The sequence below is a fragment of the Papio anubis genome, chromosome 16 (assembly GCF_008728515.1).
Source record: "Papio anubis isolate 15944 chromosome 16, Panubis1.0, whole genome shotgun sequence".
Taxonomy (NCBI): Eukaryota; Metazoa; Chordata; class Mammalia; order Primates; family Cercopithecidae; genus Papio; species Papio anubis.
The window spans coordinates 54,591,685-54,616,595 of record NC_044991.1 but is presented as its reverse complement, the minus strand read 5'-3'; the positions used below and the strand labels follow the sequence as shown (position 1 = coordinate 54,616,595).

The following is a 24,911-nucleotide window of genomic DNA, read 5'->3' as shown; positions in this document are numbered from 1 at the left end:
AGTCAGGGACCCCACTTAAAGTGAGATTTTGGCTGGACGTGGTGGATCACACCTGTAATCCCAGCACTTTAGGAGACCAAGGCAGAAGGACTGCTTGAGTTCAGGAGTTCAAAACCAGTGTGGGTAACAGCTAGACCCTATCTCTACAAAAAATTTAAAAATTAGCTGGGTGTGGTGGTACGTGCCTATAGTTCCAGCTACTCAGGAGGCTGAGGTGGGAGGATCACTTGAGCACAAGAGTTTGAAGTTACAGTGAGCTATGATGGCACCACTGCACTTCAGCCTGGGCAACAGAGGGAGACCCTGTCTCTAAAATACAGAGAGATTTTCACAACAACACATCCCTGCCCAGTATGCCAAGATCTGCCACCTGCTATAATAGTACTATAACACTCAATATGTAATTAATGTAGTCTCAGGGATGTTGTGACAATATGATTACAACTATCACGTGTGTGCCCAGCCAGGCTCAATGCCCCGAGGCTGGGTGAGGTGGGGCAGGGGACACAGCCTAAAATGCCAGGCCTCAGGAAGCCATTTGGCTTAGCAGACATTGTTTATTAAAGGAGTTCCCTATGCCAGATTGAAGGCCTAAGATGATTAAGACACTATGAGTGCCTTCAAGTGGTTGGGGACGTTCATAAGGTGTGGTGCAGACAAATAGGCTTTCACATCATTCCTTTGATATAATCATACAACAGATATTTGCATCTGCGTGTGCAGAGCACTGGGATAGGCCTCAGTGACACAGAATAATACAGCAAAGACCCCACCCGATGGGCCCCCTCCCACCACCCACCAAAACAGTAGGGGGTGGTCTAATGGAGTGTTCCTGGAACATGAACGGGGGCAGGCATTAGGGGTGGCAAGGGGACAGGTGTTAATCTGATCAGTTATGTACTGTTTATAATAACTAAATCAGGGGAGGAGGAATAATACTTAGAGCCTATAGAGAGTAAATCTGACAAAAATGAAACTCTCAAGGGTTTTGCAGGGAATCTGAGTCAGTGCTGTGGTCTGAATGTATGTGTCCCCTTTGAATTCATATGTCGAAACCTAACCCCCAAAGTGATGGCATTAAGAGGTGGGCCTTTGGGGCTGGGCATGGTGGCTTGTGACTATAATCCTAGCACTTTGGGAAGCTGGCGAGGGGCAGATCACTTGAAGCCAGGAGTCTGAGATCAGCCTGGCCAACATGGTAAAACCCCGTCTCTACTAAAAATACAAAAATTAGCCAGGTGTGGCGGTGTACCTCTGTAATCCCAGCCACTCGGAGGCTGAGGCAGGAGAATCGCTTGAACCCAGGAGGTGGAGATTGCAGTGAGCCGAGATCGCACCACTGCACTCCAGTGTAGGTGACAGAGCAAGACTCCATCTCAAAAAAAATAATAAAATAAAATAAAGATGTGGGGCCTTTGGGAGGTGGTTAGGTCATGAGGGTGGAGATCATGAATGGGGTTAGCACTTTATAAAAGAGGCGTGAGGGAGTCCTCTGTCACTTCTACCATGTGAGGATGCAGTCAGAAGGCGCTGTATCTCTGAAGCAGAGAGCCCACCCTGGACACTGGATCTGCTGGCACCTTGATCTTGGACTTCCCAGACTCTAGAACTGTGAGAAATAATTTTTTGTTGTTTACAAATTACCCAGGCTGTTTCACTGTAGCCTGAATGGACCAAGTTGGTGTGACCCTGTTGGAAAACTGGCAGTATCTACCAAAAGCCAAACATACATATAAACTGTGATCCAGCAGTTCCACTCCTGGGTGTGTACACCACACAAACAAGAGCTACGTCCACTGAGACATTGGCAAGAATGTTTCCAACCACCACACTGACTGTAGCCCCAAACTCCAAGCAACCCAAATGTCCATCTACCAACCCAAATGTCCATCCACAGTTGAAGTTGCAGTGAAGTCACAGGGTTGAATACTACTGTACAGCAATGAATATGAATGAAAATACTGCTATGCACAGCAACGTGGATAAATTTAACAGACATGAGGTCAAGCAAAAGAGGTCAGATTCCTCACCATCAAGAAAGTATTCATTGTATGATTCTGTTCCTACAAAATGTACAGAAATCAGCAAAACTGATCCATGGTGTTAAAAGCCGGGAAAACAGTTAACAGGAGGGATACTGCGGAGGGCATCCTGGAGTGCTGGTCTACCTCCTCATCTGGGTGTTGATTTCATGAGTATTGTCAGTTTGTGTCCAGACTCCCTGTTGGAGATGTGGAAATAAAGATCACCTAAACAAGAGCGGAGAGGCTATTTAGCCCAAGTCTGCAAAGGAGTCAGCCATGATTGCTTGCATTTGGCAGGGGTCAAAGGCAGGCAGGGACTGGGAAATGTTAATAGTGGGGAAAAAAGGGAAGGCTTTGGGTGTGCTGTGATTGGAGATTGTTGGCATGAGGACAGAGTGGACTAGGCATAGGGACAGAGTGGACTAACTGTGGAGGGGCAGCTTTAGTTGGTTGGGGGGGTATATTTGGCTTTCTCTGGTTGGTCTGGAGTTGGAAGAGGGGGTGTGGTGGCTGGGGATTGAGAAGAAGCTGGCAGCCACTAAATTCAGACTGTTCTGGATCCGATTGCTGCTGAGGCTGTGGTTCGGCTTCCTTGGCTTCCCAGGCAGGTTATGGGTTTCTGGTCAGGGTCTATTGTCATATGTGGCCTGGCCATTGTCCAGTTGTATGTTCAGTCTCTTGAAAGGAAGGGTATTGACTCTGAGAGGGGCCGCCATCACTGGAATGGGGGACACATAGCACTTCCTCCAGCTGCTTACACCCCCCTGGGGTCAGTGGTGCCTGCCTGTGAGGGTGAGCCCAATGGCTAGAGAGCTCTGCTCCAAGTCATTGCTTACCACACCCACAAACATTCTTTGTTCTTTAAGGCCTAATTTAAAGCCCCTATCCTACAGGAAACCTTGATTAGACCCCTCTCTTTATTAAGCTTCCTAAATTTCTATGGCTTACTTCAAACCCTGCTTTTGTGTAAATGCTGACCTCCTTGCCTACATTTTAAAAACCTAGAACTGGCATGATGGCCATCATGCCCAGCCTGTAATCCCAGTGATTCAGGAGACTGAAGTGGGAGGATTGCTAGAAGCCAGGAGTTTGAGACCAGCCTGGGTAACATAGCTAGACCACATCTCTTAAAATAATTAATTCAGCCAGGCATGATGATATGTGCCTGTAGTCCCAAATACTTGGAAGGCTGAGGTGTGAGGATCTTTGAGCCCAGGAAGTCGAGGCTACAGTAAGCTATGATCTCACCACTGTACTCCAGCCTGGGTGACAGAGCGAGACCCAGACTCAAAAAATAAAAATAAAAACCTTGAATATCTTCCTTCTACTTCTTCAGTGCTGTTTTTATTTTTAAAAAACAAAACCACAACTTTTTGCTGAAGTGTAATGTAAATGCTGTAAAAGGCAGTGACAGACACAAGGGAGGTGGAGGGGTAGGAAGGGTGGAAGCGGCAGGGCAGGCAAAATGAAGAAGGGAAGCCCTGGGTTCTTGTCCTGCGTCTGCAGCTAGCTCCCACTTTCCTCATCTTCCAGCACCTGCAAACTGTGAAGCTGGACCAGTTATGTCAAATCCGTCCTCCCCCAGAGCTCAGTCCTTCTGCCCTTGGGTGTCCTTGGAACAAGGCAGGCTAGGCTGCACCAGCTTCCTCCACCTCTGTCCCTCCTCCTCCATCCCCATGTGCCATTCCCACACCATCTGAATCACTGATTTCCTCGCAATCAGACGCTATCTTCTAGTTAATCACTTCGCTTGTATTTAACATAAGAAAGAAAAACCCTTTCATTACCCCGTACAGCTGGAAATCAGCCTCTTGCAGGAGGCGTATCCAAAGGAATTGGAGAAGAGAGAAACTGGTACTTGGTGAAATAATTACTTTTTTTTCCTACTTGCTGTCACGATGATGTCCTTAGAATTGTGAGCCCATGGACACTTCTGTACAGTAAATCTGCTATTATTACTTCTAGAACTAGTTATAATGGTCTATAGTGGCCAGATGCCTGCTTGTAATGAGAAGCTACTGCAGTGAAGATCAACAGAATTGGGGGCTTACCTGTGACCTCTCCCCATTTTCCCTCCTGCCTTCTCCCTGGGGATGGGTGGGTTTCTACTTAAAGACAAGCTCCCAGCTCTCAGACAGATAATGTGTGAGAGCAAAACAGAAGTCACAGTCCGTTGGTACTTAATCTTGAAAGTGACATCCTAACACTTTTTTTTAAGACAAGGGCGTGCTCTATCGCCCAGGTTGGAGTAGAGTGGAGTAGAATGGCTCACTGCAGCCTCAAACTGCTGGGCTCAAGCAATCCTCCTACCTCAGCCTCCTGAGTCGCTGGGACCAGAGGCACACGCTACCATGCCTGGCTAACTTTAATGATTTTTAGTAGAGATGAGGTCTCGCTGTGTTGCCTAGGTTAGTCTCAGACTGCTGGGCTCAAGTGATCCTCCTGCCTCAGCCTCCCAAAGTGCTGGGATTACAGGCATGAGCCTCCGCATCCAGCCCCATCACTTCTGTAAATTGCAGTCAAGGGGCAATTTACCCAGAAGTAGGAACCACTGGAGGCACCATTATAGCAGCTGTCTTCTTCAGGAGGAGATTATGATTCTGTCCTACAAAATGACATATGCATGTGTTTTCTGACCCAGCAATTCCATTTCTAGTAGTCTAAGCCAAAGATAACACTGGCAAAAATAAAGATGTATGTACAAGACTAGTCATTATAGCATACTTTGTAAATAGCAAAAGCCTGGAAATAGGTGTCCATCTACAGGACACTGGCAATAAACCAAGGCATATCTACATTGGCGTGCTACGCAGCTGTGAATAGAAATGAGTATCTCTATACTGCTATGGCATGAACTCCATGATGTTTAGATAAGAGGAAAAAAAGTGGAAAACTGTATATATAATATAGAATCTTTGGGCTGGGCAGTGGTTCATGCCTGTAATCCCAGCACTTTGGGAGGCCAGGGTGGGCAGATTACAAGGTCAGGAGATCGAGACCATCCTGGCCAACATGGGGAAACCCTGTCTCTACTAAAAATACAAAAAAGTAGCTGGGCATGGTGGTACACACCTGTAGTCCCAGTTACTCGGGAGGCTGGGGCAGGAGAATCGCTTGAAAATCACTTGAACCTGGAAGGTGGAGGTTGCAGTGAGCCGAGATCGTGCCACTGTACTCCAGCCTGGGCAACAAAGCAAGACTCTGTCTCAAAAAAAAAAAAAACCTGTGTGTGTGTGTGTGTGTGTGTGTATGTATATATAGTCTTTTACTTCAGAACGAATAAATCTTTTATTTGAGTTGGTGCTTGGTGTCCTATGTGACTCTATGGGAGAGGATTCTTGGAAGTTTGGGACTGGTTTCCTCTGGACTCCCCAGCGTAGCTTTTCCCTTTGCTGATTTTGTTTTGTATCTTTTTCTTGTAATAAATCTTAGCCAGGAGTACCACTTTTTTTTTTGAGACGGAGTCTCGCTCTGGCGCCCAGGCTGGAGTGCAGTGGCCGGATCTCAGCTCACTGCAAGCTCTGCCTCCCAGGTTTACGCCATTCTCCTGCCTCAGCCTCCCGAGTAGCTGGGACTACAGGCGCCCGCCACCTCGCCCAGCTAGTTTTTTTGTACTTTTTAGTAGAGACGGGGTTTCACCGTGTTCGCCAGGATGGTCTCAATCTCCTGACCTCGTGATCCGCCCGTCTCGGCCTCCCAAAGTGCTGGGATTACAGGCTTCAGCCACCGCGCCTGGCCAGGAGTACCACTTAAAAGAGTTGAGACTGAAGTCTGTTTTATGGGAGGGTAAACCAAAAACTGGTTTAAAAAATAATCACCTGTAGAAAAGAAGAGGGAGGGTGCAGAGTGGAGGGTTCAAGGATGAAAGCTACACTTCTCTGAACCTAACTTGTTTTGTAGATTTGACATTGGACCATGGTATTTTACCTAATTATATGACAATTAAATAAAAAAATCATTAAAAATTGAATCAAAATGAAAAACAAAATAGGACTCAGCTGTATATTGAGTTGATGGCTGACCTTCATAAAGAGGAATTCTTTCTTTTTTTTTTTTGAGACGGAGTCTTGCTCTGTCACCCAGGCTGTAGTTCAGTGGTGCGATCTCGGCTCACTGCAAGCTCCGTCTTCCAGGTTGAAGCAATTCTCCTGCCTCAGCCTCCTGAGTAGCTGGGATTACAGGCGCGTGCCACCACACCCGGCCAAATTTTTTTTTTTTTGTATTTTTAGTAGAGACGGGGTTTCACCATGTTGGCCAGGCTGGTCTCGAACTCCCGACCTTAGGTGATCCGCCCACCTTGGCCTCCCGAAGTGCTGGGATTACAGGTATGAGCCACTATGCCCAGCCTAAGAGGAATTATTTCAAATGATTTATTATATATATTTTTTCTGACACGGAGTCTTGCTTTGTCGCCCAGGCTGGAGTGCAGTGGTGCGATCTTGGCTCACTGCAACCTCCGCCTTCCTGATTCAAGCAATTCTCCTGCCTCAGCCTCCCGAGTATCTGGGATTACAGGCGCCTGACTAATTTTTGTATTTTTAGTAGAGATGGGATTTCCCCATGTTGGCCAAGCTGGTCTCGAACTCCTGACTCCAAGTGATCCTGCCCACCTTGGCCTCCCAAAGTGCTGGGATTATAGGTAGGAGCCACTGCGCCTGGCCCAAATGACTTTAAAACACAACAATTTTGTGGCTATTAAGATTAAAAAGTCAAAAAATAACATCCTGGTGAGGTTGCAGAGAAAATGGAACACTTATACACTGCTGGTGTGAATATAAATTAGTTCAGCCATTGTGGAGAGCAGTGCTGTGATTTCTCAGAGAACTTAAAACAGAATTACAGTTCGACCCAGCAACCTCACTGCTGGGTATAGACCCAAAGGAATATAAATCATTCTGCCGTAAAGATACAGTTGTATGTTCATCACAGCACTATTCACAATAGCAAAGACATGGAATCAACCTAAATGCCCATCAACAGTAGACTGGATAAAGAAAATATGGTACATATACACCATGGAATACTACACAACTATAAACAGCAATGAGATCTTGTCCTTTGCAGCAACATGGATGCAGCTATCCCAGCACTTTGGGAGGCCGAGACGGGAGGATCACGAGGTCAGGAGATCGAGACCATCCTGGCTTAACACGTGAAACCCCGCCTCTGATTAAAAATACAAAAACTAGCTAAGGAGGTATGGCCGTAGTCCCAGCTACTCGGGAGAGGCTGAGGCAGGAGAATGGCGAACCCGGAGGCTGGAGCTTGCAGTGAGCTGAGATTCACACCAAGGCCCAGCCTGGGCGACAGAGCCGCAGACTCTGTCTCAAAAAAAAACAAAAAAAAAAACATGGATGCAGCTGGAGGCCATTATCCTAAGGGAACTAATGCAGGAACCAAAAACCAAATACCAAATATTCTCACTTATAAGGAGAGCTAAACATTGAGTACACATGGACACAAAGAAAGGAACAACAGACACCAGGGCCTGCTTCAGGGTGGAGGGTGTGAGGAGGGAAGGATTAAAAAATGACCTATCTGGTAATATGCTTAATAGCTGGGTGATCAAATCTGTAAACCAAACCCCTGTGACATGCAATTTATCTGTATAACAAACCTGCACACGTACTCCTGAACCTAAAATAAAAGTTTAAAAAATAATAAAACACAACAGTTTTGGTCTTTCATCCCAGTGCAATATATCCCAAGGATAAAAAGAACTGCAAAGAAAATCTTAAACAGTATTCAGCAATCACATTGTTAGTAGTAATATTGATATATTTATCCTGAAACTGATATCTGTTTATTTAATGATAAAGCCAATAAGTAGTTAATGTTGTCAGAACTTGCATTTTCTTTTATTTTTTTTGAGATAGGGTCTCACTCTGTCGCCCAGGCTGGAGTCAGTCGCTTGAACACAGCTCACTGCAGCCTCTACCTCCTGGGCTCAGGTGATCCTCCTGCCTCTCAGCCCTGCCAAGTAGCTGGGACTACAGGCACACACCATCACGCCCCTGACTAATTTTTTCTGTTTTATTTTTGAGACAGAGTTTCGCTCTTATTGCCTAGGCTGGAGTGCAGTGGCGTAATCTCGGCTCACCACAACCTCCGCCTGCCTGGTTCAAGCAATGCTCCTGCCTCAGCCTCCCAAGTAGCTGGGATTACAGGTTCACGCCACCATGCCTGGTTAATTTTTGTATTTTTAGTAGAGACGGGCTCACCATGTTGGTCAGGCTGGTCTCAAACTCCTGACCTCGCGGATCCACTTTGCCTTCCCAAAGTGCTGGGATTACAGGCATGAGCTACCATACCTGCTTTTCTGAGACTGGAGTCGCCTAGGGCTGGAGTGCAGTGTTGTGATCTGCCATCAGAAAGCCCGGCCCCGGGTTCATGCCACTCTTCCTGCTCCTCAGCCTCCCAGCTGGGACTATACTACACCGCACTCCGGCTAATTTCGTATTGTTTTGTAGAGACACGGTTTCACCCATGTTGCCCAGGCCTGGGTCTTGAACTCCTGGACCGCTTAAAACAGGCTGGGCGTATGGCTCGCTTCCCAATCCCAGCACTTTGGGAGGCCGAGACAGGCGGATCACGAGGTCAGGATCGAGACCATCCTGGCTAACACGGTGAAAACCCCCGCTCTACTAAAAAATACAAAACGGCCGGGCGCTGTGGCTCAAGCCTGTAATCCCAGCACTTTGGGAGGCCGACGGTGGGATCACGAGGTCAGGAGATCGAGACCATCCTGGCTAACACGGTGAAACCCCGCTCTACTAAAAAAATACAAAACTAGCCGGGCGAGGCGGCGCCTGTAGTCCCAGCTACCGGGAGGCTGAGGTGCAGGAGAATGGCGAAACTCGAGGCGGAGCTGCAGTGAGCTGGAGATCCGCCACCGCACCCAGCCCGATTAACAGATGACCCGCCCCCAAAAAAAAAAACAAAAACAAAAACTAGCCAGGCGTGGTGGTGGTGTCTGTAGTCCCAGCTACTCGGGAGGCCGGCAGGAGGAATGGCGAGAAACTGGAGGCGGAGGCCAGAGCCAAGATTGAGCCATTGCACTCTAGCCTGGGATACAGAGCTAGTCTCTACCAAAAAAAAAAAAAATAAATAAATAAAAAGACCCCATGCAGGAGTATGCTTGTCAGTCCTAGCTACTTGGGAGGCTGAGGTGAGGGATCAGCCAGAAGGAACTCCAGAAACCGAGTTCTGAACAAGTGAAGTTTCTGAGAGGCAGTGACACGACATCACTGCTCACTGCAACCTCCACCTCGACCTCCTGGGCTCAATTTATCCTCCTGCCTTAGCCTTCCAGGTAGCTGAGACTAGAGGAGCCTCCCACACCATGCCTGGCTAATTTTTGTACTCCTTTTGTAGAGATAGGGTTTTGCCATGCGTTGAACCTGGGAGGCAGAAGTTGCAGGAGCTGAGATCGCTGCCACTGCATTCCAGCCTGGCTACAGAGCAAGACTCCATCTCAAAAAAAAAAAAAAAAAAAAGAGAGCTGGGTGTGGCGGCTCACTTTGTAATCCCAGCACTTTGTGAGGCCAAGACAGGTGGATCGGCTGCTGTCAGAGAGATCTAGACCATCCTGGCCAACATGGTGAAATCCCTTCTCTACTAAAAATACAAAAATTAGCTGGGCTTGGTGGAGCATGCCTGTAATCCCAGCTACTCAGGAGGTTGAGGCAGAATCACCTGAACCTGGGAGGCAGAGATTCAGTGAGCTGAGATTGCACCACTTCAAAAAAAGACCTGACTCCAGTGGATCTGGAAACTCACCAAATAGGTTTCCTGAAAATCCATGAGTTGGTTGGGCGTGGTGGCTCACGCCTGTAATCCGTGCTTTGGGAGGCCGAGGTGGGCAGATCACGAGGTCAGGAGTTCGAGACCAGCCTGGCCAACAAAGTGAAACCCCCGTCTCTACTAAAAAAAAAATACAGGCCAGGTGCGGTTGGTCACGCCTGTAATCCTAGCACTTCAGGAGGCTGAGGCGGGCGGATCACGAGGTCAGGAGATGGAGACCATCCTGGCTAACATGGTAAAACCCTGTCTCTACTAAAAAAAAAAAAAATACAAAAAAAAAATTAGCCAGGTGGTGGTGGGTGCCTGTGAACCCAGGCACGGGAGGCTGAGGCAGGAGAATGGTGTGAACCTGGGAAGCCGGAGCTGCAGCAGCCTGAGTCGCGCCACCGCACTCTAGCCTGGGCGACAGAGACTCCGGCCTCAAAAAAAAAAAAAAACAACAAAAATTAGCTGGATGTGGTGGCATGTGCCCGTAGTCCCAGCTATTCAGGAGGCCGAGGAAGGAGAATCGCTTGAACCTGAGAGGCGGAGGTTGCAGCAAGCCGAGATCCGCCAGTGCACACCAGCCCCTGCGAGTGTGAGACTCTGTCTCAAAAAAAAAAAAAAAAAGCCGGGCATGGTGGTGCATGCCTGTAATCCCAGCACTTTGGGAGGCCAAGGCGGGCAGACTGTATGAGCTCAGGTGTTCAAGACCACCCTGGGCAACATGATGAAACCTCCCCTCTACTAAAACAGAAAAAATTAGCTGGGCGTGGTGGCGCACGCCTATAGTCCCAGCTACTCAGGAGGCTGAGGCAGGAAAATCACTTGAACCCAGAAGGTGGAGGTTGCAGTGAGCCAAGATTGCACCATTGCATTCCAGCCTGGGCGACAGAGCAAGACTCTGTCTCCAAAAAAAAAAAAAATTCCATGAGTTCATGGTAATACTAAAAAGAACAGAATTCGTTGCTGACCTCTAGAGGATGCCCCAGGAAACCAACTCATTCTGAAAACTGGTCAGTAAAGGGAAAGAATTGATCCTGCCTTTTCTATTTGAGTAGTTCCAGCTCCTCTGGAGGCTGAGGTTGAGGTACTTCAGGATAACAAAGAGTTGATGAGGGAAGATTCTTTATAGAAATATTCCAGTTAGGCCAGGTGCGGTGGCTCACGCCTATAATCTCAGCACTTTTGGAGGCCAAGGCAGGCGGATCACATGAGGTCAGGAGTTACAGACTAGACTGGCCAACATGTTGAAACCCCGTCTCTACTAAAAATACAAAAGGGCTGTAGCCCCTAATGTAAGTAGTTAATGTTATGAATTTCTCTTCTCTTGATGAGATGAATAAAAAGTAAATAGCCGACACAGTGACTCACACCTGCAATGTTTTCACTTATAAGTGGGAGCCACTTTGGGAGGCCAAGGTGGGAGGATCGCTTGAGGCCAGGAGTTTGAGATCAGCCCGGGCAACATAGTGAGACACCTCTTAAAAAAAAAAAAAAATTAGTCGGGTGTGGTGGTGCACACCCGTACCCTGTACCCTCAAGTACTTGGGAGGCTGAAATGGGAGAATCGCTTGAGCCCAGGGGTTTGAGGCTGCAATAAGCTGTGACTGTGCCATTGTGCTCTTGCTTGGGTGACAGGGTGAGACCCCATCTCAAAAACAAAACAAAAATAGAAAAATAATGTTTAAAAAGGTAAATAGCATCTGTGAAGAATTCTTTTAAAGAAATCAAACCTGGGCCAGGCACAGTGGCTCACGCCTGTAATCTCAGCACTTTGGAAGGCTGAGGCAGGCGGATCACCTGAGGTTGGGAGTTCGAGATCAGCCTGACCAACATGGAGAAACCCCATCTCTAATAAAAATACAAAATTAGTCGGGTGTGGTAGTGCATGCCTGTAATCCCAGCTACTCAGGAGGCTGAGGCAGGAGAATCGCTTGAACCTGGGAGGCAGAAGCTGCGGTGAGCCGAGATTGCACCATTGTACTTCAGCCTGGGACACAAGAGTGAAACTCCACCTAAAAAAAAAAAAAAAAGGCAAAGCAATCAAATATAGTATGTTAATATATTGATTGCATTTGGAAACTAAATTGATTTTTTCTTTTTTTTTTTTTTCACCAGGTTGGAAAGTGCAGTGTCATCTCGCTTCATCTGCAGTTTTCTCCGGGCCCCGGTTCACGCCATTCTCCCCGGGCCAGCCTCCGAGTAGCTGGGCTGGGACTACAGGCTACCGGCCACCACGCCCGCTAGTTTTTGTATTTTAGTAGAGACGGGTTTCACCATGTTAGCCAGATGGTCTCGACCTGACCTCGTGGATCCACCCGCCGCCTCCCAAAAGTGCTGGGATTACAGGCTTGAGCCACCGCGCCCGGCCTGGAAACTAAATTGATTTTCTAAAAAATTTACTTAACAGACTGGGTCTTGCTATGTTGCCTAGGCTGGACTCAAACCCCTTGTCTCAATCAATCCTCTAGCTTCAGCCTCCACTACAGGCTTTAAGAAATTAGCTCTGAGTCCTTACGGTAGGAAAGCTGTAACTCAGGGTATTGGATCATAGAGAGGCCAGGATTAGGTGGCTTTAAAAATGTAGGCTTGGTCTCCATCATGATTATTTAATTAAGACTCTTGGTTCCGGATGGGCATGGTGGCTCACGCCAGTAATCCCAGCACTTTGGGAGGCCGAGGTGGGCGGATCACAAGGTCAGGAGATCGAGACTACCCTGGCTAATATGGTGAAACTCCGTCTCTACTAAAAAAATACAAAAAAAAAAAAAAAAAAAAATTAGCCAGGCATGGTGGCGGGTGCCTGTAGTCCAGCTACTTGGGAGGCTGAGGCAGAAGAATGGTGTGAACCCAGGAGACGGAGCTTGTAGTGAGCCGAGATTGCGCCACTGCACTCCGGCCTGGGTGAAAGAGCGAGACTCAATCTCAAAAAAAAAAACAAACAAAAAAAACCTCTTGTTTCCAAGTAACAGAAGACAATGTAAGCTAGATTAAAATATGGGGTGGGAAACTTAATAAACTTATTTTAATGTTGCAGGGGGAAACACATGGAACCCAGACAGGAAAGTATTCAGCCTAGGAAAGGATAGAAACAGGCAGGACTGGGAGAGCTAGCAAAGCACTTTTTCTGTTCTGTTCATCTGTTCACTCTTGGATCTCTGTGCAAACCAACTTTTTTTTTTTTTTTTTTTTTGAGCCACCACACCTGGCTAATTTTTGTATTTTTAGCAGAGACGGGGTTTTGCCATGTTGGCCAGGCTAGTTTCGAACTCCTGACCTCAGGTGATCCGTCTGCCTCGGCTTCCCAAAGCGCTAGGATTACAGGCGTGAGCCACAAAGCCTGGCAGCAAACCAACTTTTCCTGCTTCTTTGCCCCCATGAGGAATGTGGCATCACACTTTGAGGAGTGACTCTCTATTCCAAGGTGGTGGCCTAATCTATGATCTATAGGAGGAATAGTTGTACGTTGGGTAGATGTCAAATATGTCCACTACACAGACATAGTTTTTTGTTTGTTTTTTGAGACAGAGTCTCGCTCTATCACCCAGGCTGGAGTGCAGTGGCGTGATCTCAGCTCACTGCAATCTCTGCCTCCCAGGTTCAAGCAATTCTCTGCCTCAGCCTCCCGAGTAGCTGGGATTACACATGCCTGCCACCATGCCCAGCTAATTTTTTTGTATTTTTAGTAGAGACAGGGTTTCACCAAGTTGGCTAGGCTGGTCTTGAACTCCTGACCTTGTGATCCACCTGTCTCGGCCTTCCAATATGCTGGGATTACAGGTGTGAGCCACCGCACTTGGCCTTTTTTTTTTTTTTTTTGAAGATGGAGTTTTGCTCTTTCACCCAGGCTGGAGTGCAGTGGCACGATCTCAGCTCAATGCAATCTCTGTCTAAGATGTAGGTATTTTGATGTAGGTATTTTAAGGGATCCTAAACTTGGTACTGTCAGTGTAATCATTCCTTAGCACATGGTGTGTGTGCACATATGCACTCACACTCTGAAAAGCACTGGGGGACGCAAAGACGCAAAGTCTTAATCTGATAGCTCTCATATCTAGTTGGTATTATACAATGTGTACACCAAGAATCTTAAGACCAGGAAGTATGAGATAAATGTCATTGAGAGTGACATAAGGTTGGGCAAGGTGGCTCACACCATAATCCCAGCACTTTAGGAGGCTGATGGGGGCAGATCACTTGAGTTCAGGAGTTTCAGACCACCTTGAGCAATGTTGTAAAACCCTGCCACTTCAAAAAATACAAAATTAGCCAGGTATAGTGGTATAGACCTGTAGTCCCACCTACTCAAGTGGCTGAGGTGGGAGGACTACTTGAGCCAGGGAGGTGGAGGTTGTAGTGAGCCATGATTGCGTCACTGCACTCCAGCTTGGGTAACTGAGCCAGACCCTGTCTCAAAAAACAAAACAACAAAACAAAAGAAAAAACCATAAAAGATCAGGTTTGGCTGGGTGCAGAGGCTCACGCCTGTAATCCCAACACTGTGGAAGGCTGAGGCGGGTGGATCACCTGAGTTAGGAGTTAAAGACCAGACTGGTGAAACCCTGTTTCTACTAAAAAATACAAAAATTAGCTGGGTGTGGTGGCACGCACCTGTAGTCTCTGCTACTCGGGGGGCTGAGGAAGGAGAATGGGCGTGAACCCAGGAAGTGGAGGTTGCAGTGAGCTGACATCGCGCCACTGCACTCCAGCCTAGGTGATGGAGAGAGAGACTGTCTCAAAAAAAAAAAGATCAGGCTTACACTGAACTTTGGTAATCAATGAAGACTTTAAGGAGGAGGTATCATTTGGGCCATGTCATAGAAGTTGGATTGGATTTTGATAAGCAAAAATGTGGCGGGAAGGAATTTTATGTAGAGATGTAGGAGATGCACTTTGGGAGGCTGAGGCAGGCGGATTACCTGAGGTCGGGAGTTCGAGCCCAGTCTGACCAACATGGAGAAACCCCATCTCTACTAAAAATACAAAAATTAGCTGGGTGTGGTGGTGCATGCCTGTAATCTTAGCTACTCGGGAGGCTAAGGCAGAAGAATTGCTTGAACCCAGGAGGCAGAGGTTGCGATGAGCTGAGATTGTGCCATTGCACTCCAGCCTGGGCAACAAGAGCAAAATTCCGGATTAAAAAAAAAAAAAAAAAAAAAGATGTAGAGATGAAGGATGAGCCAAAGCTGGGTAAGAATAAGGCTTATCTAAAGAATTGTGAGATTTGTTTTTTTAGAACAGTTATGCAAGCAAAATAATGAGAAAAAGTGGGAAGATACCAAATGGTGGAGCTCCTTGGATGTCAAGTTGTTTGAACTTCATTCTGTAGGCAAAGAAGCCACCAAAACCTTTTCAACATAGGCAAGATTATAAACAGAAGAATACTTTAATAAGATTACCCTGGGAGCTGTGGGCCTGGAGAGTAGAGACTAGAGGCAGAACATTTAGGAAGCCATTGAAATAAATTACTAATTAGAGCTTTCTGTTTGTGAGAGCCACTAGACACTTGTGGCTATTTATTGACTACTTGAAATGTGACTAGTGCCACATGTAGAAATGATAATATTTTGGATATATTGGGTTAAATAAAATATATTAAAATTGTTTCTTTTTTACTTTTTAAAATGTGGCTGCTGGAAAATTTTAAGTTACACATGTGGTTTGCATTATGTTTTTCTTGAACAGTGCTGGATTCAAGGAAAGGGGCAAATGAGGGAGAAGAATCAAGTTACTCAGCAACAGAAAATGGCAGTACAGTTAGGAGAATTAAGGAAAATGGGGAAGTGGAACTGTTTAAGAGAAATGAAGACACTTGTTTTTGGGAGAGACATGCTTTTACAAATAGGTTTGTTTGGGAGTGAAAATAATACTAGCCATCAAGCTTTCAAAGTAGAAAGAACCAGATCTTCATTGCCTTCAATATAACAGAGTTGCAAATAATTTCTGCTGAGATGAATTTCTATGTTCTGAGGAATAAGCCGCTCTGTGAAAAAAGGGTTCCATGGTCAACTACATTTAGAAGATGGCTACATACCCAGGCTCCCCTTGGAGATTCATTATGCCCGTTAGTATATTAAAAGCTTTAAGTAGCACTTAACTTTACGTGTATTTCTCAAATGTATTTGCTTTTCTGAGTAACAACTATTAAAGCACTAGACTTGAGTCAGACGAGCTGACTTATGCCTATAGTCTCGGCTACTTGGGAGACTGAAGCCATGAGTTCGCTTGAGCACAGGAGTTGGAGGCTGCCAGGAGCTACGATCATGCCACTGCACTCCAGCCTGGGTGAGAGTGAGATCCTTTTTTTTTTTTTTTAAGACAGGGTCTCGCTCTGTGGTCTAGGCTGGAGTGCAGTGGTGCCATCTTGGTTCACTGCAACCTCCTCCTCCCTGGTTCAGGCGATCCTCCCACCTCAGCCTTCTGAGGAGCTGGGACCACAGGCATGTGCCATCATGCCTAATTTTTGTATTTTTGTAGAGATGGGGTTTTGCCACGTTGCCCAGGCTGGTCTCTAACTCCTGAACTCATGTGATCCGCCTGCCTTGGCCTCCCAAAGTGCTGGGATTACAAGCAAGGGCCATCATTCCTGGTCCCAAGATCATGTCTCTTAAAAAGAAAAAAATAGGCTGGGTGCAGTGGCTCATCCCTGTAATCCCAGCACTTTGGGAGGCCAAGGTGAGTGGATCACCTGAGTTGGAGTTTGAGACCACCCTGACTAACATAGCAAAACCCCACCTCTACTAAAAGTACAAAAATTAGCCAGGCATGGTGGTGAGCGCCTGTAATCCCAGCTACTCGGGAGGCTCAGTCAGGAGAATCGCTTGAACCTGGGAGGTGGAGGTTGCAGTGAGCCAAGATCGTGCCATTGCACCCCAGCCTGGGCAAGAGACTCCATCTCAAAAAATAAATAAATAAAAATAAATAAATAAATAAATAAATAAAAGCACTAGACTATTAGTAGTTACCAGCAAGTTAACAGTCCAAACCAGGGCTATTTAGTCAAAGATAAGATAGACCTTGAGCTTGAAAACTAAGGGAAAATTTTCATCTTTTTCAATACTTGGGAAGGGATAGGATCTTCCATATTTAGGAAACTGAGTTGTCCTAAACTCATTGTATTTCATCTTGAATTTTCTCTATTTTCTGAGACAAGTGGAGACTTTGTGAAAGCAGTCAACGCTTTCATATTGCCTGTGAGCTCCATCGAGGCCACCAGAATGCCATATGCTAGCTATACTATGCGTATGTATGTGCGCATATAACACACATCTCTGCCCCTTTTCAGCAGTGGACTCTGTGATACAGGCCAGACCTTGGAAGAGTGTCTAGGGGCTTAAGAACTTTATGTTCGTCATAGCTTTGTCCTTTTTTTTTTTTCTTTTACCCCCTCATACCTTTGTCCTTTGAGAGAGACAGTTAAGTAGGTAAGGTCTTCCCAAGTCCTCATACATTACACTTTGGACAAAAGGCCTTGTGTTTGAAAGAGGCCTGATCTACACCCCTCATGTCCTCGGCACCAATGAAGCACAATGACAGGAGAAAAAACTTGGTCTTTAAGCCTCTGTGCCTGGCAATCTTGTGATATCTTTTTTTTTTTTTTTTTTTTGAGATGGGGTCTTGCTCTGTCACCCAGGCTGAAGTTCAGTGGTGCCGTCTTGGCTCACTGCATCCTCCGCCTCCGGTTTCAAGTGATTCTCCTGCCTCAGCCTCCTGAGTAGCTGGGATTACAGGTGCCCGCCAACACACCCGGCTAATTTTTGTATTTTTAGTGGAGACGGCGTTTCACCATGTTGTCCAAGCATGTCTCGAACTCCTGACCTCAGGTGATCTGCCCACCTTGGCCTCCCAAAGTGTTGGGATTACAGGCGTTAGCCACCATGCCTGGCCTTTGTGATGGCATCTTAATTTTTACTCCCAATGATGCTCTATTTTAGCTGCAAGAAAGCTCAATAGAAGTCGGTCACCTGGCTCCTAGAGAGTAGGAACAGATGAAGATGTGAATCATTAGGGGGCAGAGGGCGGACTATGGGCTCCAAAATGGCCTCCAGAGATTCTCTTCCTCCTGATATTCATGTCCTTGTGTAGTACCAACCCACACTGAATAGGGCTGACCTGTGTGATAACAGGATATTGCATAAATGATGGAGTATAACTTCCCAGCCTAGGCCATAAAAGACATTGCGATTTCTGTCTTGTTTTCTCATCCGTCACTAGCTCTAGGGAAGCCTGCTGTCATGTTGAAAGGATACTAACATAGTCCTATGAAGGCCTGCATTGTGAGCTGAGGCCTCCTGCCCACAGCCAGCACCAACTTTCCAGCCATATGAGCAAGCCACCTTGGAACTGGATACCCCAGCCCACTACACTTTCAGAGGACTGCAACCTCTTGAAAGATTCTGAGCCAGAACCCCCTAGCTAATCAATCCTGAATTCCTGACTCACAGAAACTGGGATAATACATACATACTTATTACTGTTTAAGCTGAAATACCTAGCAATAGGCCTCTAATGTGGTAGATGAGTATTTTGTATGATGTTTTGTCATTGAAATGGCTCTTGATTTTCAAGTCATTCCTTTAGAATCTGGCTAGTTTCTCTGAAGCTCTATGCTTACCATATCTCTTATACTTATTCTGGCATACATAACCAGAAAGTTGGCTTCTCTCTAGGGGTAAACAACCAGAGAGTGATAAAGAACTTAGTAAGTTCTCACTATAATAACCACAGAGAAAGGATGCTTCTTGTTACGTTCATTTTACTTTTTTTTTTTGAGACGGAGTCTTGCTCTGTCTCCCAGGGTGGAGTGCAGTGGCACGATCTCGGCTCACTGCAAGCTCCACCTCTGGGTTCACGCCATTCTCCTGCCTCAGCCTCCCAAGTACCTGGGACTACAGGCACCCGCCACCACGCACGGCTAATTTTTTGTATTTTTAGTAGAGATGGGGTTTCACCATGTTAGCCAGGATGGTCTCGATCTGCTGACCTCATGATCTGCCCGCCTTGGCCTCCCAAAGTGCTGGGATTACAGGAGTGAGCCACTGAGCCCGGCCTCATTTTACTTTTTGGGGGGAAAAAAAAAAATCTAAGTTTAATCATAGGTTTACCTTACTCTGCTCCAAGGCAATTTTTCAATTTTTTTAAAAATAAATGTTTTCTTTAATACCCAGAAAAGTACACAAAATGTCTTGATAACATATTACAAAGTGAATACACCCATGTAATCCCTACCCAGATCAAAGAAACAGAATATCATTAGCCTTCTAGAAGCCTATCTGGTCATCTTCATTTTCTTTTCCTTTTTTTTTTTTTTTTTTGAGGCAGAGTCTCACTCTGTTGCCCAGGCTGGAGTGTAGTTGTGCAGTCTTGGCTCACTGCAACCTCTGCCTCCTAGGTTCAAGCAATTCTCCTGCCTCAGCCTCTGGAGTAAGTGGGATTACAGGCATGCACCACCAGGCCCAGCTAAGTTTTGTATTTTTAGTAGAGATAGGGTTTCACCATGTTGGGCCAGGCTGGTCTCAAACTCCTGACCTCCAGTGATCCGCCCGCCTCAGCCTCCCAAAGTGCTTGGATTACAGGCGTAAGTCACTGCACCTGGCCTAATTTTTTAATTTTTTTTGTAGAAGTGGTCTCAAACTCATGATGTGCCTTCTTATTTATTTATTTTAGAGACGGAGTCCCACTCTGTCTCCCAGGATGGAGTGCAGTGGCACAATCTCAGCTCACTGCAACCTCCACCTCCTGGATTCAAGTGATTCTCCTGCCTCAGCCTCCTAAGTAGTTGGGATTACAGGTGCCCACCACCACGCCCAACTAATTTTTGTGTGTGTGTTGTTTTTTTTTTCGGTAGAGACGGGGTTTCACTGTGTTGCCCAGGCTGGTCTCAAACTCCTGACCTTGTGATCCACACGCCTTGGCCTCCCAAAGTGCTGGGATTACAGGCAGCCACCACACCTGGCCGCCTTCTTTTAGTTATCATAAGGCGGGCAGTAGCTGAATTTCTCAGGAATCCAGGCTCTGTCATTCTTTAGGCTTTGTGTTTCTGGATAAGTTGCCTCATCATCCAAATATTACTGCAAGGACTAAGTGAGATGCTGAGGCAGTGGGCAAATTGTGTAAAAATACTACTGTTTCAAGTGTTTTGATGTTGGAGTTCATCTTGCCAGTCAAGGGATGATGATACTTTGATTCTTCAGGATGATCAGAGCTCACAGACTTGGATGGAAGCTCCCTCAGGTCAAGGAGGACCACATTTTTTGAGGGGTGGGGGGAGGAGGCAGAAAGAGAGGCAATGTTACCCACTGAGATTTAGAAGAGTAGCTACAGCTGTTTTTGGTTCTTGTGGATCTACCTGTGTTGGCTTCCTGCAGGGGCTAAAATTTCCAGAGCTAGTCCTACAGCGAGGGGAGCTAACGTGGAGTGGGCATGAGAATTCTATTCAACAAGCACAAGTGAAGCTCAACCTTTTTGTTCATCCTGCTACAACCAATTATTAAGGGAGAGGGGAATAAGGATCACTGCCCAAGGGGCATTACAGTCTCCCCAGGGAGGCACTCTTTTTTTTTTTTTTGAGACGGAGTTTCGTTCTTGCTGCGAAATCTCAGGTCACTCAAACCTCCGCCTCCCGAGTTCAAGCGATTTTCCTGCCTCAGCTTCCCAAGTAGCTGGTATTATAGGCATGGGCCACCACGCCCCGCTAATAGGGAGGCACTTTTCATTAGCCCACAGTCCAGTTAAACTTGACGGAATAAGGAATTGACCTGGGAGTACAGAACGGGATGGGATCCTTCCGGACTTGGGCAGCCTTTGGTAGTGGGCATGCTTGGAAGGGTCAGGGTCTCAGGCCTGGAGGTGACCAATTTTTCTCTCCGAAAGAGAAAGGAAGATGATTAAAAAAAAAAAAAATTCCATGCTCCAAAGCGGCAGCCAAATCCTTCTATGTCCCCCAATGGATCACCCAGAAAGGGGCTCCAGACTCTCCTGCAAAAGGCCAACTCTACTTTCCGGCTCCCACTTCCCCTCCTTCCCCACAGGAGGGTGGCGAAGGATTTATAACCCACCTCTTTCTTTCAGTTGCCATGGAGACAAGCCCCAGTCCTTTCATTCCTTCTGGTACCTCTCTCTCCAACGCAGGCGGAAAGGAGGCGACTTAGCCCAAACATGCTGGGGGAAGGGCTGGCGACCTCGACGGCAGCTGCGGAACCAGGCCGAGGGACAAAGGCTAAGGTCAGCCGCGTCAAGCCCTTTCATCTGCCGACGACCAGCGGCCAGACGCTGCGGGAGCATTGCTGGGCTGGAGGAGGGCTCGAGCTACTAGGACGGCACGGAGCAGCGGGGTGGGACTTGGGGTCGCCTCAGGAGAGTTCCGCGGCCCGGGGCGGGCAGAGGCATGCACCGTGGGGGCAGACGGCTGGGGTGGATGAGGAGGCACGGGCCCTTCCACCCACGCGTCCATTGGGCGGCGCCGCCATCACTCTCTTCTGGACTACACCGCCTTCTCCTCCTCCGCGGAAGCAGGATCCCCTCCTCCACTACCCTCTCCCCGCCCCTGTCATGGGAGCCTCTCATTGGACGGGGGCATGGTCAATCCTCCTCGAGTTAGGGAGTCGATTGGACGCGAGGCCTTCGGGCCGCCCCCAGCCTCGTCGGATTGGCTTCCTGCGCGTTGGCGCAACGGAAGAGGCGGCCGGCCGAGGGCGCGCCTCTGCTCCGGCTGGACTGCCGCGGAGGAGGGGAGGAGTTCGACGCTGGGGGCCTTGCTCGGGCGGCAGCGGTGGCTGCTGCGGATGGGAGCGGGCCGGTTCGGCGCGCCTATGGAGCGCCACGGCAGGGCCTCCGCCACCTCCGTCTCGTCGGGTGGGGAGCAGGCGGCCGGAGGCCCCGAAGGGCGGCGGCAGGAGCCACTGCGGCGCCGGGCGAGCAGCGCGTCGGTACCCGCGGTCGGGGCCTCAGTGGAGGGCGCGAGGCGGGACCGACTGGGCTCCTACAGCGGCCCCACCTCGGTCTCCCGCCAGCGCGTCGAAAGCCTGAGGAAAAAGCGGCCGCGTAAGTGTCCCGTGGGGCGCCCTCCCAGTCCGCCCTGCCCCCCTTCCGGCCCACCCTGTCCCCTTCCGGCCCCGCCGCTGTTTTTCCCGCGCGCGAACGCTGTTCCCGCATGGTGGTCCGTCGTTGGTGCTTGGCTGACATCCGGCTGGAGGCCTCGTGTACTCCGAAAGCGATACCTGCGGGGGCCCCCCCGCACCCATTGGTATGCACTTCCCGCTTGTTGAAGTGGAGGGCTTTTCCCCAGGACCCGTCTTCCCTTTTCTTAGCTCCTTGGGCATTCTTTTCCGGAGGGTCACATGATTTTATCCTCGTGAAGGCTTCTTTTGACTCATTTCCACCTCCTCTCCCCCCAGATCCTTTGAATCCCCAATGCTTGTTTTCCGTGGGCTTCCAAAGAGCTGCTGTCTAATATTTAAGTCCCTTTTATTCGTCAGTTTCGGGCTTACTGGAAAATGGGTCGCTGCCTCTTGAGTTGCAACAGGCCTAAAACTGTATTCCGTGCACCTCTAAGGTGGCTGCCCTTCTTCCCATGAGAATCCAGGTCATCTCTCACCCACGTATCCCCTCCGTTTTCCTTCCGTCTGTTTGCAGGTACTCACGATTCAGAACTATGGCATTCTGGGCAGTAAGGTTCTTTGTTTTGAGGAGAAACTCCATCTCTCTGAATTTTGCCTTGGAAGTTGCATACGCTCTTCCCAAAGAATCGGTTTCCCCATTTTATTATCAGGTTTCTTGTTCTGTGTTGTGTATTTTCTCCCCTTTACAAGTCTTCAATTCAGGACCGCTGCCTGGCAGCCATTGCTGCTGTTAAAAGTATCAATTGTCCTGATACTGTAATATGAGCTTTACAGTATGATGCCGTTTTACATATGGTTGGACTTTTTGGTGGGTGTTGCCAGATTCCTATTTCAGGAAATTGACTTGTTTAAATGCGGATTGTGAGAGGGAGGGAGAATGGCAAGATGTGTGTGAGATCTTTATTGGATAGTCTTGTACCTTAGCCCAGTCACCCAGCTGCTTTTTTGAATCTTCTCTGATTTGGATGATTAAATGTAGTTCTATGATGCTGTGAAAAGTTTGGGAGTTTTCAGTTCTTTTGTCTTTTTCCATCTTCTTGCAACAGATTTGGAAAACAGATTCTTAACCTGTGCCATTTTCAGAGTCAATCACCTAGTTTTATTTGAGAAGCACCTGAGTTTGAAGCAATGCAAAATATGAGATCCTTCATGGTTTTGTATTACATTATTGGAAATAGATGTAAATTCCAAATATTCAGCAAATAAGAATACAGCCATTAGCCACAAGGGTTTTTTTGGTTTGTTTTTTGTTTTTTAGTTTGAGATAGCGTCTTGTTCTGTTGCCCAGGCTGGAGTGCAGTGACATGATCATGGCTCATTGTGGCCTTAACCTCCTGGGCTGAAGCGATCCTCCTGCTTCAGCCTCCTGCATTGCTGTGACTAAAGGCACGTGCCACTATGCCAGGCTAATTTTTAATTTTTTTTTTTTTTTTTTTTAATAGAGATGGGATCTCGTGTGTTGCCCAGGCTGGTCTTGAATTCCTCCTGGTCCCAAGCGACCTTCCCACTTCAGCCTCCCAAAGTGCTGGGATTACAGACGTGAGCCGTTGTGCCCGGCCTGGCAGTCTTCTAAGAGCTTTGGTAACTCATTAGCCTCGTGGCTCTGAGGTAGGTGGTAGTATTCCATTTTACAGATGAGAAAACTGGGGCACGATTGCCCAGTGTCAAATGGCTAGTGCATTGTGAAATAGAAGTGTAAACTCAGAATTGCTGGCTTCATAGCTTTTGCTGTGGACCGCTGTGTTTTTCTGAATTATCTGCGTTCTATTAGTTGTTTCTTCGTTGCTCTAAGACCAAGCATAAGTTTGATCTTTTCTTTTCAAGACTGACTGACTTGAGGTGAAAATTTTTAGCTACTGTGGAAGTACTTCCAAATATTGAGCATGAGAATGACCTGGTAAAAGTGCAGATTCAGTGGGCCCGGTTAAGCTCCTCATATTCAGATACAGGTGACTTAAAGACCACACTCAGAAAAACTGGTGTGGAGAATTAAGGTAGTTTTGAAACTTCTTTTAGGGAACTAAGTAGACACATATTCATGCTATAGGATTTCTATTTTGTTCTGGTGCTTGATGTTTGTCATTCCCTTCATTGCCTTCTCTGACTGATAAATCATGAAAACCCATCTTTCCGGTATGAGACCTGCTAAAGGAATAAACAGGATACTGATTGTTCTTCCTTCCATTTGTTTCTTCTGTACTATCTAGGGGTGCCCCTGTTAGATGGAGAAGCAGGCTGGGCGCAGTGGCTTACGCCTGTAATCCCAGCACTTTGGGAGGCCAAGGCGGGTGGATCACCTGAGGTCAGGAGTTCGAGACCAGAGACCAGGCTGGCCAGCACGGTGAAACCCCGTCTCTACTAAAAATACAAAAATTAGCTGGGAGGCTGAGGCAGAGAATTGCTTGAGCCCAGGAGGCAGAGGTTGCAGTGAGCCAAGATCGCGCCACTGCACTCCAGCCTGGGCGACAGAGCAAGACTCTGTCTCAAAAAAAAAAAGAAAGCCTTACTCCGATACTGCACTACTTGTCTAAAGGTGCAGATAGATACTAGTTGCCATTTGAAACTCGAAGGAGCTATTCAGGTTATCTTAGGCATTCTTGTGGTCCTGGTTATAGTCTGTTCTGTCACGCATTTCCTAGAGCAGTGTAGTTCCCAAACTTGCCCTCGTCCCAGACTTACTGCATCAGAATCCCTAGCGATGAAGCTAGGCATGTGTATATTTCAGTTCTTCAAAAGTTTTGCATCAGGTGAGGAGGGGGGTATGTCTCGCAGGGCTGAGAGAAATACCAAATAAAGATTGATTTTAAAATGATGGAAACCAAGACGCTGTTGATGGTAATGTAGCTACCATTTTCTGAGCACTTACTTGTCTTAGACACTATGCCGAGTATTTTATAAACATCTTAGTTAAGTCTCATAGTTATCCTGTGAGGTAGGTGTTTTTTATCCCCAATTTCCAGATGAGAAAACAGGCTCAGTGAAA

The 24,911-nt window shown here is 47.3% G+C and overlaps 1 protein-coding gene and 1 long non-coding RNA gene across 2 annotated transcripts in view; one reads left to right on the top strand and one right to left on the bottom strand.

The window, feature by feature from the left end:
- Positions 1-2,022: 2,022 nt before the first annotated feature.
- On the bottom strand, positions 2,023-21,043 carry LOC108580648. The gene is made up of 2 exons (XR_001892000.2): positions 20,867-21,043; positions 2,023-2,221 (listed from the first exon to the last, which is right to left on the bottom strand). It is a non-coding gene; the product is annotated as an uncharacterized LOC108580648 (long non-coding RNA).
- Positions 21,044-21,168: 125 nt separating this feature from the next.
- PANK2 (pantothenate kinase 2) overlaps positions 21,169-24,911 on the top strand; it is a 33,550-nt gene continuing 29,807 nt past the window's right edge. The window contains 2 exon segments of the mRNA XM_017944971.3: positions 21,169-21,357; positions 21,359-21,851. Of these exon segments, the coding sequence (XP_017800460.2) occupies positions 21,196-21,357; positions 21,359-21,851 (655 nt within the window). The 5' untranslated portion in view covers positions 21,169-21,195.